Raw genomic sequence first — 14,315 nt, forward strand, 5'->3', positions numbered from 1 at the left:
GGTGCTGCCTGGGGATGATCATGGCCAGGGGGCAGGTGCAGAACGTGGGACGTTGTGAAGGGACATGTCTGCAGGGAAGGAGAGGTCTGTTCTGGCTGCAGGTGAGATGGAATTGGGGGCTGTGAGGGAACCATGCAGCAGGAGCCACCAGCCCCGGGCCAAGAGCTGGAGGACCCAGCCCGGCCGGGCTGCTCCTCTCGAGCCTCTTAGGGATGGAGAGAGAGAGGCGGGGTGGGGAAGGAGGGAGGGAGGGATGAGGCGATGGAAGCCCTCTCCTTGGGCTGGTTGAGGGGTGGGAGGGAAGGGAGGCAGCTCCTGAGGAGGGGAGGAGAAGAAGAGGCAGAGAGGGGATGTTGTTAAACAGTTTCTTACCGTAAGAGGGAGTTGGGACCCAGATCTTTCTAGTTAATCACACAACAAACTTAGATCATCGCAATAAAAAGCTCGGCTCACTCTGCCTCCTCGAGTGACCGGCGGTGCACGGGGTCCCTCCGAGGAGCCATCACCCCTTCTCCTCCCCGCCAGCCGCCGCGGGGGCCGCCAGCACCATGCGGGCCACCCACCTCCTGCCAGCCTTGCTGCTCCACCAGCTGCTGCTGCTGCCCACCGCCATCCCCGCGGCAGGTCAGTTCTTCTATCGCTTCGCTAGCGACCCCCGTCCGCCTCGCAGCCGCAGCACGTCCCCTCTCCCCCGCTCCGCCGCGGCACGGAGGGCACTGGGGCGGCGAGCCGGGGGCAGCCCGCAGGTCGGAGCCCTGAGCCCGCAGCCCGCAGGTGGGAGCCCGCAGGTGGGCTGGCAGAGAGAGCCTCACCGTGCGTGGCCGGGCGGGGTGGCAGCGGCGCGGAGCCGAGCGCTCGGGACGAGCCGCGCTCCGGGCGCGCAGCCCTGCGGGAGGCGGGTCCCGGCCCGCGGCTGCGGAGCGACTGCCGCTCCCCTCCGCCCGCACCGTGCCCAGGGCGGCGCGGGGCTCGCTCAGGACGGGCAGACCTGGAAACCGGGAGAGAGGGGAAGGAAACCTCATCTTTGCCCAGAGGTGCTCCCGGCCGTTATCAGGACGAGACCGTGTATCCTTAATTTGCAGTGGTAGAATAAATGTTAAATACCAGAAGTTGACGAGGAATACCCAAAGCACGGGATAGTGCGTTGCTGTACGGGAATGCCCTTGCTGAAGTTCAACAGCATGAACATGCTATTTCCAGACTGAAATACTTGTAATTTCATTAGATGTTCCTGCTGAAATCCGGGAGATGGAGGGGGGGCAAGGAACAAACAATAAGTAATCAAGTGCTGGATGCTCTTTAGCTGAATTTCTTTCCTGAAGTGTCCCCCCTGGACTGGTTATCTGAAGAGCCAACTCTGTGCTTTCTATTGGCCCTCTGGGAAGACGTTTAAGGAAAAAAGTTTGTAAAGGTTTCTACAAACCTTTCCTTCCTTCCGGCAACATTGTTAGGGTCAGACCTTTGCACAGACAGAAACAAAGGACAGATACAATTCAGGGAAAGAATCTGCCAGGAGCGGGCAAAGCAAGGGCAGGGAACTGTGGCAGCTGAGTTCTGGGGCAATATCTGAGGGCACTGAGCAAGGAATGCTGATGGCTTCCAAGATATAGCTAGATACTTTCTAGTTAAAAAAAAAAATAAAAAAAAATATTCTGAAATGGGATTTCAAAGTGGAATATTTTGTGATCTGAGTGGGCAAGTCAAAAACAAACTGGCAGCATCACGTGCAATAAAACCTGTTGTTTTCCCCCTGCAAGCAAGAATGTGGTTCTGTAGGATGCTGATCAATCTCATTACAGCTTCTGAGCTCAGTCTGCTCACTGGGGATATTGTTTTCACAGGCATTCTTTAGCAGGTGACACAGAGATACAGACACTGTCATATTATACTCTTTGGAAATCCTTTTCCATGAACATTGGAATTTCCATTTTTTGGACATGCAGCTTCTCTGAAAAGTGATGACTAGACCTGGTTAGGAATTTTCTGAGAAAATATTTTGGGTTTTTTTACTGGAAAATGCTGACACATTGAAACTTTTCACAAAAAATAATTCCTGTTAAAGAGAAAATTTCTTTGGTTTGTTTCCCTCAAATCAAATGACAGAGAAATATGCAGCAGGGGACATTTCCAATAGCTTGTGGTAAGCTTGCTCTTCACCTGTGACAGAAGCTCATCAACTGATGGGCTAGGTAGAAATAAAAATGCAAAATAAACACTGCAGACACACTCAAAAACACACACTTCATTCCATGGACCAAAGGTACACAGCTAGTCTATAGCCAAGCTCATAAGAAGCTAGGTCATGTTTTGCTGTCCTGGTAAGTCAGGGTGCTTTACTTGAGTGAGAGAAAGTCCTTGTTGTCCCTGACTGTAGGCCTTAGTGTTGGTCTGTAGTTTACCAGCTTCAATGAATGTTGGACCTATCTGATATTTTGAGAGGGACACTGAGAGACACTTTCTGTACTGCCTGTATCACTACTGGGCTGATGAATAGGGTTGTGCCTTAACCAAGGGGATCTCCAGTTTAGGAGTGAATAGTTCACCCTGATGAGGAGAAAAATTATATTTCCAAAACTTCAGGGTTTTTCAGAGTAGGACTTGTTTTCAGACCAGTTCTCATGGTGACAGTTTCTTGACAACCCTGATTTTCTTAATTTTCCTCCTCCACCTTCCCTAATATTAATTAATCCTGTTGTTTTCCTTACTGGCAAGAAAGAGGACTTATCACAAGCTGCCATTTTGCTTACCTTGTTTTTAAAAATACATGATCTTCAACACAAGTGTCTGTATATTTACACTGTAGGCAAGAGAAAGTTGTGCTACTTCTTTCTGAAGTACAAATTACAATTTACAAATTTCTGGATCATTTCTGAAAATGATTGCTTTGTAAACATACATGTTGTCTTTAGGACAATGGATCCTTTTTACTGTGATGTTTTTAAAAAAGATTAAGATTTGCATACATATTATTATTTTCAGATATGAAAAACAAGATAAATAATGAAAACAGAATTGAAACATGAATTAAAACATCTTTTGCTAATGCACATCCATACTTCTAGTGCTGTTCTGTTAAATCGAATTTCAAATGTACATAATGATGAACATAGCTTCTTCTGTGAATGAATATTCTGGGTTTGTAATCCCATGCCCTAACTTCTGTGCAAAGACAATGTCCTGTGTAACAGAAGTTGCTGACTAATACAGTTGGGTTATATTAAGGGGCAAAGAAAAAGGAGGGTGAAGAAAACACAAGAAATTAAAATGTCAGCAAGCTGTCTACGCTATCACTTTCTGAGTTTCTCTTTAATATATAAAAGATAAGACTATGATTGATGAAAGATAAATGTGCATGGTTCCTATAGACTGCTTGCCTAGTTATTATCAATATTCTCTAAGTCTCTGTCACTTGCACAAAGAATTTAAGCTATAGCTAATAACTTGATCAAGGAATTTTCATTCTTGTTCAAAAATACTTATTATTCAGTATTCTTGGGAAGTATCTTTTTAATAATGTTCATCTAGTGAAACTAAAAATGACTCTTTAATCAAAGCAACAAGTAGATTGGCATTTGCAAAAGAGTGAATGCTAAAGATTTATTTAAATTAAAGATACATTTTTCTGTGAGAAGACTGCCAGCCAAGTGTGTTTATTTAAATTTATTTAAAGCAGATTCTGTAGTTTGGATGATCTGAAGAAGTTGCTAATGAAGATGTGGGAGTTGCTCTTAGTTCCTATATATATAATTATCACTTAAAGAAAAATAAAATCCAATTCCATAGCCATAATCAATTTTTGAAAGTTGTGTATTCCTGTGGTCTGCATAGCTAAGTATATTTTTAAAAATTAATGTGATTTATACTTTCCCATCCCAGCTGTAGATAATCATTATGCTATATACTGTCAACAAAGTGAAATGATACTGTGCCAGTTGGAAGAGTGTATTCCTTCTGTTTAATGGAATCCTTTTGGTGCTCAGTGCCAGGGGCTGCTTGTTTTGCTCTCACATGTAATACAGCACTTACCCTGCTTAACAGATTTTCTGTTTCTATTAATGCCATTTTCATAAGCAACATAGCAGGAGAAGATAGAGTTGAAAGACATGAGATTAAAATGTTGCGTAAAACTGGAAAATTGACCACTGAAGTCAAGGAAAGGAAAGCCTCTTATTGGAGGAGCTCATCTGTCATTATTGTAATACTTCAAGTGAGGCCAGGGCTGGAAGGGAAATGTGCAGTCTCCCTGAGAGAGCAGAATATCTCCCTTCAGATCTTTATGCTGAACATTAGTTTGCCACTTAAGTATTTCAAACTTTTCCAAGGAGGTTTGAAACCAGGATAACTGGGCCTCTTTTTGAGTAAAAGCGTGATGTGGAGTGAAAAGCATTGCCCTGAATGTTTTACAATTACTAGTACTGGTTGAGTGTTGGAATTTCACTTTCTCCCCATCAGCATTGAGGTGGGGTGGAATGGCAGAGACTGGAAAGTAGAGGTGAGAATGGATTGACTATGGAGGTGAGGAAGGATTGATCTCCATGCTTACTTGGGAAGCAAGGGTAGTAGGACAGCTGCCCTAATGGAAGCAAAACTTTGCTGTGAGGAAAACATGGCAGCTAAAAAGAGCTGGCAAGAAGAGGTGAGGACATCCTCACTGCTACCCTATCTTTTCCTGTAGGTTTTTGTGGCAGTGCCCTCAGAGGGCTGTAGAGCTGCTCCTGAATGTGGTTAGTACCTACATGCAAAGCAGCACTGTGGCGAAGCAGAGCTGGGAACATGCTCCAGATTAATCAAATGTGTTGGCAAAGTCTAGCTGTAGTTTTCAGTGCCTTGTGGGCCTCCACCCATGTGCTGTCTGATGAGCCCAGCCGTGCCTGGCAGTCCTCGGTGCTGCTGGCCCAGCTGAGGACTGGCTGCTGCCTCTGTCCCCCTCAGCTCCAGCTTTTCCTATGACTCGCTGCCTTGGCCAGCAGCACTGTTTTTATGTATACAACATGCAGCAAGGCTCTCATCACTCCTCACAGGGGCTGTTTTGCTGCCCTCAGACATCTGTTATTCTTTGTCTTGCCCAATCCCTGCCCTGCCTACTTGTGCTTTTCTCCATACCCCTTGCTGCATGCCCAGAATTCCAGTTGGCTGGGACAGCATCACAAAGGAAGGGCACAAGATGCTGGGTGCCTTGAAAGAGCCACCAAGTGCTTGTAAAGATTGTGGAGTGCAATGGAACATGGTGAGGATTTAATGCTTGTGCACAATATGTACAATGCATAAGAAGACAAATCTTACAAGAGAAAATCCTCTCAGTAATTTATCCAGAGGTTAGATACAGTAAGTCAGAGTACAAACTGCAGCACATTTGTTTCTGCCAGTGGGTCCCAGCATCCTGCTGATCAGATAACCTTTTCTTGGAAGAAAAAGAGCTGTCCATTTGCAGCTTCCATCCAATTTTAGAATATAAATATCAGTTGTTAGCATTGTCCTTAGCTCCTAGAGCTTTCATGCTGACTATAGGAGTGGGTTCCAAAGGCAGGACTTAGCATAAAGTTGGGTTCCCAGTTACATGGCAGTCTTTGCAGTTGTTAATAAGGGGGTGGGGCTCTGTGATGTGAGTGGTAATGTAACGCCAGAAAGAAATATCTTTTTGAATTTCCTGAATCTCCTCAACAACTAGACTGAGAGCCAAAGTAGAAATACGGAAATCATTATCTATTATATATAGATATTCTATGGATAGTTTTATATATATTTTTCAAACTGCTTTCTAAAAATTGTGCTTTTTCCCATGAGGCTCTTGTGCCAAGAAGATAAATTTCAGAAGTTAAAATATTCACATCATCTTCCAGGTACTTCTGAGAAACTGTTTAGTTTTGACAAGCTAGAGATGCCTCCTGGACAGCTGGTTTTATTTTGGTGACTTTCCATCTACACAGCTGACTGCAGATTTTATGGGTATGGTTGGTAAACTTCTTTTACGCCAAATTATTGTCTTACATAAATAACCGCATTAAACTTAATCTGGCATTTTTAAGCCTATCCAGTCTACAAAGTTGTTTTCTTGGGCACAGCTCAAATTGTTCCAGTTTCTCATTATGTTGGCCTGCCTTTCTTCTTTTTTCTTTTTTCCTTCTCTCCCCAAATGAGAAGTCATTTGGAAAAGGTGTTCACTTTTTGCATTCTAGCCAGGAATCTGGATATTTCTGATACTGAAACAGGCAGAAGGAAAAGTCAAAGTAAATGAAAGTAAATTAAAAGTGTTGAGCATTAATTCTTTTTGTAAAGTGACCCTGTTAGGACTTAAGAAACAAAATTACCTTGAATGTATTTATTGAAAAAGTGCTTTCTAATTGTTCACACAGATAGCAATACTGTGATGAGCCTATTAATCATCTTAATATCAGCATTCATCTTTAACATCTTTTCTTTTCAAAGTGACCACGCTGTTAACTTAAGCATGTTGCATCCAAAAACATTTAGTAACATCTACTTTTACCATCTGGTGAAGATTGGGTTTGTTTGGTTTTTCTTTCTTTCTTGATGAAGCCAGTATATTTATGTTATAATACTGAGGCACACACCAGAATACCTTTACCCTCAATGTTTTATATCCTTTAAAAAACATTGTCTTGGAAATAATTTATTGAATATAATCAAAACTAACCCTTCTATCATATTTTATAGACAAGTTAAATACCTCACTCTAATTGCATACTGGTGTCAACCTGTATATGATGAGAACTCTTGCTTTTTTTTCAAACCCCACTCACTGATTTTTAATTTTTACACAAGTTTTGCCAATGCTATTTTATGCATATAAACATGATTTGTTTTTAATTTTTGTATTAAATTGTCAATGTTTATGCTTAGATAAGCATTCTGCTTTGATATATCTGACATTGTAATAATACATTCCTTTGCAGATTTTTGCTTTGCACATTTTTCCCATTCAGAAACTTATGAACATAAGCTACCATGCATTTTTTGTCAAGTATGGTGTCCTCTAATAAAATGTTTGACATATTTATTGCGTTGAACTGTGCTTTCCTATGTTTATTTCAGGTGTGTTTAATGTTGGGGATTTTTTTATTTTTTTATTAAAGCCCTTTGATAGGATGGTAGATTTCTGATTTCCCACCCTCTGCATCCAAGTTTTAAATCACATGATATTCCCCTCATCATTTTTTTTTCCTAGCTCATTGGGAAAATCCAGTTTACTTCAGCTTGCAGTGATGATTGTTTGCAAAATTAAATTAATAGCTAATCTCATTTTAGCATTCTGACCTGGTTATCAGTTATAACACAAATAAGTCAATTTCTAATTAGTCCATCTATGAACTGCTCAAGGTCAAGTGACTTTATTGCATTACAAACATGGTGCAAAATATTAAACAGAGATCTAACATACCAGTTGATACTAAGGAAAGTGCCTATGCCTGTTTCATATTTCTGAAATATTGTGTCACTTTATATGACCATTTTTCTTCACTGGAATATATTTTGAATCATCAGTTTCTTTGTGCTTCCTGCACAGCTTGTGGACAATTTCCCTCTTTTAAATATTTCTCCACATGCCATGTTATTTTGTGTTTCATTCTCCATTTGGAAGGACTGCAGATGATTCCTGCAGTTCTCTGACAGCATCTTCTAGTCTAAGGAATTCAGGTATCTTCATTTTCTTGATTTATTTTCCCTATAGATTTAGTTTATCTCTTACATCTGACAAACAAAGAACAGTGATGCTTTTAAGTGAGTGTTCATATTTTTAAAAAAACTGAAAGTCATAAAAAGTCCTCATACAGTTGGAAGTTTAGCTCAACAAAGCAAATAAATAGAAAAATGCTCAAGTTCTTCAAGTCTAAACAAACAGAAGAGGGAAATAAAACTCAATCACAAAGCACCAAGTATTCATTAAGAATTTCAATTTAAAAATAAACATTTAATTTAAATGTATTTAACTTTCCATTTGAAAAACTTGGTGTTAAGTTTTGATGGTTTTGTTCTGTATAATAAAGTGGGATGCAAGATTAAAAAGAGACAAAAGGAATAAGTTTTCTGTCATTATTAGGAGTCTTAAAGGTGTGCTTCTTTAAGAAGGTACTAACATTTGCATAGAAAAGAGTGGAATTTGGAAACCCTGGAAGCTGACATGCTGAGTGCATCCTTACTGGTATTTAATAAAAGATTTGTAGTCTGTAACAAGTCCATGGACATTAAGATTTTTCTAGGGGAGGCAGCTGTAGTGCTCCAGTTGTGCTCTGTAATACCATAACTTTGCAGCCTAAAATGTACATCTTTAATAGAAAAAGCTGGAGGGGTGGAGGAAGGAGAAAGGGATTACCAATGAAGCACATGAATTCAGGTAATCTGTTAGTAAAATTTTGCTGTCGATAACACAAGTAATGTTTTGATCTCATTATAATGAACAAAGGTGGTCTTTGGGCCCTATCACACCCTGTATGTTATTGGGATTACCACAACAATGGTATTGTATTTTCTATATTAGGGTTTTTTACTACTAAATAGATAATGCAAAACCAAATGTTTTTGTGATCAGACTAAGAGCTGAGGGTGTAAAATGTGATTTGCTCAGGTGTTTAAACTCTAAATAACCAATAACTAGATTTATGCTGCATTTCTCTACTCTCATATAGCTCAGTATCAGACTAATTCTGCAGGGTGTAAGTTTTAATTTGAGATACAGAACATAATCAGGTAGTTTGAGAATTGAGGGATGTTGCAGCTTGGGAGCCCAAAGCCCTTTTCTGGTGTGGGACATGAGGCTAGAAGTAAAAAAAATTAACTATTTTGATGTCATTTTTCTATCAGCCCAGTGATTACAGAATAACTGGAGAGAAAGAGAGATCAAAATACAAACACCTTTGCTGATTCAAACCTGTTTCTCTTGTTAATCAAGAAAGTGTCTTTCTATGATATTCATACTGTGGGTTCTATTTCTCACAGTTCTCTGTGTTGCTGGTTCTTTATGTATAAATATAACAAAAACTAAAGTTAAGAAAGTTCTAGAATACAGGCACTGCAATTTGTTGGTGAGTTTTCTTACAAAAATGCTGCAGAATGTCAATTTTGATCATCTCTGATTATTTAAATTATTTGACATGGACTGGAACTGCTCCAAGAAAAGGTATTGTTGAAAATCTTTTCCTCCAGGTTCCCTATAGTTTGAGCAGTCTCAGTCAATGATTCTTGTCAGAAGACTGTACAGAAATCTCATTTGAAGATTTAGTAAGGGAACTGAAAGGTGACTTCTTGTAGCTCCAAGGTAAATGCATTTCCCTGTGAGGAATCTTTTTTCTTAAGGAAATATTTAAAGTCTCTTATGAAAATGGGGAACACCAGCAGGGAGACTGTGGAAATCCCAAATGAAATTATGGAGCTCTTGTCCAGTGCTGCATCCTACTAGAGCTGATGTGTCAGTTTCAATTTCCAATTTCCTTGGGCACTGACTGAGCTCTTTTCTTTTTGGTTCAACTTCATGTTAAGAAACAGAAAATGGAATCACCCTCACCTTTTTGAGGTTTTTTTTAAGTTGACTGAAGAAATATTTTTAGTTAGTGATTGTTTCTGTTGAAGAGAAAAATGTTGGTTCATATTTGACTGGATTCCTTTGTGTTTGAATCAGCTGCTGATATTTTCAAATTTAAGTGGAATGTCAGACTTCCTTGGTAATGTGATATGAAACTACATGAAACATCAGAGGACATGGCCCACAAAATGAGCAGAAATCCTGATAAATCAAAGTTTAAAAAATTTAAATGAATGGCAATCACAAATTAGTTGCATTGTTATAGCATACTGAATACCTAAGGCACTATTTGAGTTAACATTTTATTAATAAAGGCACATAATTTGACACAAAAAGAATATTATTTTTATATATTTTGTTGTGAGAATTGTTAAAGTAGTGCTTTGCATTATTCTGATGTTTCTAACAGTCACACCACAGATGCACTTGGCCCTTTGCCTCTTGGATTATAAGCAAGACGTAGAATGTTGTTGTTTGAAAGCTAAAGTAAATCAGGCTGTTATGAATTACTAAATGCAAGATCAAACCCATAATCCTCTTTGGAAGATGCTAGGGAAAGAAGGACAAAAAGAAAAAGCAGAACTCTGCACCATATTTTTCAGGCAGAACAGAATTTCTTGATTTTTTAAATCATATTCTTGCATGCTGGCTGGTGAGTTTAAGAAGCTGTTATCATTAGGAATTAAGATAATGACACTTATCAGTAGATGGGAAATGTTAGTATCGGGAACTGAAAGAAAATACTTTGATATTTCTCACAGATTCCTACCACTATTTGACATAAAAATCTTGGCTGAGACAACACAAAATGAGCAAGTATGTCTTGGAAGATAATAGATTGAGAAATACACCACAAAAGCTTTATAGCAGATTTGTTTTCCTTTGGTTGTCTTAAAGGGCAAATCCAGTCCTTTTTGAAGCACTTTGGCTCTATCACAGGTACAACAAAAAATAAAGCAGCTTCAATGTAGACACCACCATTTCCAGTAACAGCATGCGGACCCTTAAGATGAAAAAGTTATAATAACATTTCTCTGTGCAGTGATTCATTTTGGGTGCATGTGTACTGTACAAATTGAAGGCTTAAAATGCTTAAGAGAGCTGATAGAAGTTCCTAACACAATGCCAAAATTATTAGCATTTGATTTTTCAGTCAAAAGCTTCTTCATAATAACAATTATATTTAAAAGCAAATAAACTCTTTTTTTTTCTTAATGTTTTGTGATTAGGATTGAAATTGTGAGTTGTTAGATGCTGGAGAGTAGCACAGTTTACTTTCATCAGTTCAAAAAGAGACAGGAGGATGGGGTGAAGATTATTATATTGAAGGGATGTTATAGCAGAGATATTCTGATGTTTTGTTTTTCTTTTTTTAAAGATGAAGCTTGATGAGATGTAATGTAAATGTCTTTGTTATATTTCTGTGTGTCTTAGGGATAACTGGCCACTGAGAGGGGTGATTTAGCTGAATCCAGTGAAAATGGATCAGTGATCAGGATGGAAGTTCTGCAAAGGGAACACCCCTAAGCCCTCTTTGGTTTTTTTTCTGTATGTGGAGCTGTCATTTAACTCTTCCAGAGCCTCAGCTTCTGCAATTTACAGTTATTCTGAGCTTCTGCAGAGTGCACCAAGAAAAACTGGCCTAAGTACACTGCACATGCATGAGGATCTATTCAAAGCACTAGACTGAGGTGTTTTTTTGGAAAAACTCTGGCAAAATTTAATAATATGAACTGGAGAATTTGTATTCTATTATTGTTGCAGTTTGTAGAGAAAAATGAAAGGACAGATGTGAATAAAGTTACATGGAAATAAGTTATGGAAAATACTATTATCTACTTTGTAAACTAAGGAGGAATTTATTCACCTACCTTACATGGATAAGCCATCTAAGCCAAAAAGATCATCTGGGATCACTGAGTGAAACAGGAGAAATAGATCCACAGGGCAATTTATTCTCCCTGTGTTATTCATCTGACAGAATAGGGACAGTTACTCTCCAGATGTGCTCATCTGCCTTCACAGACAATGGAGCAGCCTTCACTGGCAGACTGGTTTTCATGAAATGCAATGCAAAAATATAAATAAACACTGGCGAAACTCTGGACTTTTCTTGCATATATCAAAGACCTTTCCTCTTGCACTTTGGCCAGACATCTCTAACCAGTCTTCCTCCCTCTATTTTATACCTCTTCCACAGGGCCTGTCAATAGGCAATGGAAACGAGATCATTGTGTTCGTTTTTGCAGGAATTTTTGCAACACTGCAGACTGTTTCCATGCTATGGCCTCTGTTTGACTTTATAATCTTTTCTGTGAGTTAACAACTCTAGTTCAGTCACACTTAAACTGGGCACAACACTCACACTGAGACTTCACTGGAGCAGCGAGTGGGCAAATGATTATTTTGTGTCACTTCCAGAATCCCCTTCTTTTTGCACTTTTTGATAAATGTATTGTTTTAAGAACAGTTTTTTTCATTCAGCAAGTGATACTCTTTCACTTGAGTTTTTCAAATATTTACAAGATCTCAGATAACTATTGGGCATATTCTGGAGGTTCTAAAAAAATTTACAAAGGGTGAGAAATTTTCCTTTTACCCTCTTACAGCATGTCTTTATTTTAAACTAGTCTTTATATATTTCCTACTATTTTGGTTTTAAAAATGGAAATCACCATCTAATATAATCAATTCTTCTGCAGTATATGCTTATACCCTATTTTTGTGAGATTCTTTATGCTTTAGGTACTGAAGATGCTAAAATTCCTTGGAAAAGTTATCCATATCCATATCTCAGCATTTACCATTTACTCTCAGCATTCTTCTTAACAATGTTTTATTTTGTTGTTTTTTTCTTTAATTCTTTATTTAGAGGGTAAAGGAAAAAAGAGAAATCCTCTTCATGACTTCAAAAAAACAGGAGAGCTGATGCTCATTAAAGTAAACAAAACACTGGAAGTAAAAACGAAGCTGTTAAATACCACAGAGCAATGTGCAAAGAGATGCAGCAGGAACAAGGGCCTCTCCTTCACTTGCAAGTAAGTTGTGTATCTCTTTTGTCTGTTTTTACCCCTAAGAGATCTCTTTTGTTCAAAGGTCTCTGCAGTTATCATCAGTGGCAGCTTGTACCAAGAACAACCCAAGGATTGTGATTTTTTGATTTCAGTGATCTGGCTCTACCTGTCCAGCATGTGTCAGTCTTTTCTGAGGCTTTTAGAGGCTTTATCTGAGTTGCCTGTCTTAGCTTGTCCAATATGTAATCCTTTCCATAACATAGCTGAAAAAAATATTAAGATGCAGATGACTTGGGCTGCAATGTAGCATTAGGTGAAGATTTCTGAGATTTTTATGTCTCTTATAAAATGGTTATTGTCACACATCACAGCTGCAGGATTTCAGCACCACTTCAGACCATATTCTGTCTTCATTGTTTGCACATTACTTCTGCTGAAATCAACGAGAACCTCACACATGGAGCACAGATACACTCTCTGCTGAAGTTCACTGGCAAGTGCTGTGAATCTGATACACTGGGATCAAACCTGGGCTGTGGATAGCCATCCTTCAGCATCTGCTGTCTCTTAGAAACTCATCATGCAGCTGATCACTTGTCTGCCTTGTACACATTCTCTACTATTTTTTGGAACAAATCACTATAATTTTTCTGAAGTATTAGACTTATATGATCCCCCTGGCCTCTCTTAGTCTAGACCATGAGCAATGAATGAAAGCCATGAATGCAGATCTTGGAGACAGTGGATCACTTCTGCACTGGTGAGTGCTGGGCTAAATGTGACCCTGAACTTGAAACACAAACAGTTTTGACCACTGGTACAAATGGAAGCTAGGCAAAATGTGATAATAAAACTTCTTCCTTGGCAGAGAAGGGTCTCAACTGTGATTAAATTCTTCCATAAGCCTTTAATTCCATTGTTGCAAGATCTCATTTGTATCATTCTGTACTTTGACTATTTATATGTGTAAATAATGAGCAGAGTTAACTTTTTTCAGACAGAAAATATTTCCAGGCATTAATATTTTCCCCACTGGCAGAACTTCCATTGATGTCATTGCCAAGAGGATCAGGTTGTATTCAGTACAAGACAGCCCTGAGTTCTGATGAGCAGCAACAAGGAGTATTGCAAAATTAAGTATCACAGTATAAAACAAATTCTGAATAACACCAAGCAAACAACAATTCTGCATTCTAGCACCAGTTTAGGAAAACTTTCTCAAGCCACTTATAGTTGCTCTGAATGCTATGTTTTTTGTTCTGAAAATAAAAAGCAAGTTAATATATGTGTCTATTCTCTTTTATAATAAAATTAATTTAGAATCTCTCAGAATTTTTAAAATTGTTTTGCAGATTTATTTTTTTTTTGAGACAGTGTTTGATGGATGTCCTAAGGGGCAATTTCTACTTTAATGAATCAATGCAACAACATAGAGGAGACATGAGGGACTTTTGAGAGCAGAGCTTGGAAAAGCCCTGCTCACAGATAACAGAATGGCAATCTGTCATGTAATTATTTAGCATTGAGTGTGGAGAAGAATTACAGATCCTGATGACTCTCTGAATTTCTGTTTTCCCTGTCAGCTTTTTAGCATGGACAGTGCTAAAAATCTGCTTTAGCAGTAGAGGTGTAGGTGATGAGGTCTTGCCTGAGCTACCACTGTGCAGAGAGCACGTGGGATTTTCTTTTCTGGAATCTCAGAACACTCTTGTGGTTTCACTTTTGGCCTCATATGGGTCCTATTGTAGTATGAACCCTTCTTT

At 39.0% G+C, this 14,315-nt stretch overlaps 1 protein-coding gene across 2 annotated transcripts in view; it reads left to right on the top strand.

The window, feature by feature from the left end:
- The first annotated feature begins 383 nt into the window (after positions 1-383).
- Positions 384-14,315, top strand: part of HGF (hepatocyte growth factor) — a 57,378-nt gene continuing 43,446 nt past the window's right edge. For both annotated transcript variants that reach the window (XM_015629534.3, XM_015629535.3), the window contains exons 1-2: positions 384-624; positions 12,411-12,576. In XM_015629534.3, coding sequence (XP_015485020.1) covers positions 549-624; positions 12,411-12,576 — 242 coding nt within the window. In that variant the 5' untranslated portion in view covers positions 384-548. The remainder of the gene's footprint in view (positions 625-12,410; positions 12,577-14,315) is intronic.

Source organism: Parus major, chromosome 1A (assembly GCF_001522545.3).
Source record: "Parus major isolate Abel chromosome 1A, Parus_major1.1, whole genome shotgun sequence".
Lineage (NCBI taxonomy): Eukaryota > Metazoa > Chordata > Aves > Passeriformes > Paridae > Parus > Parus major.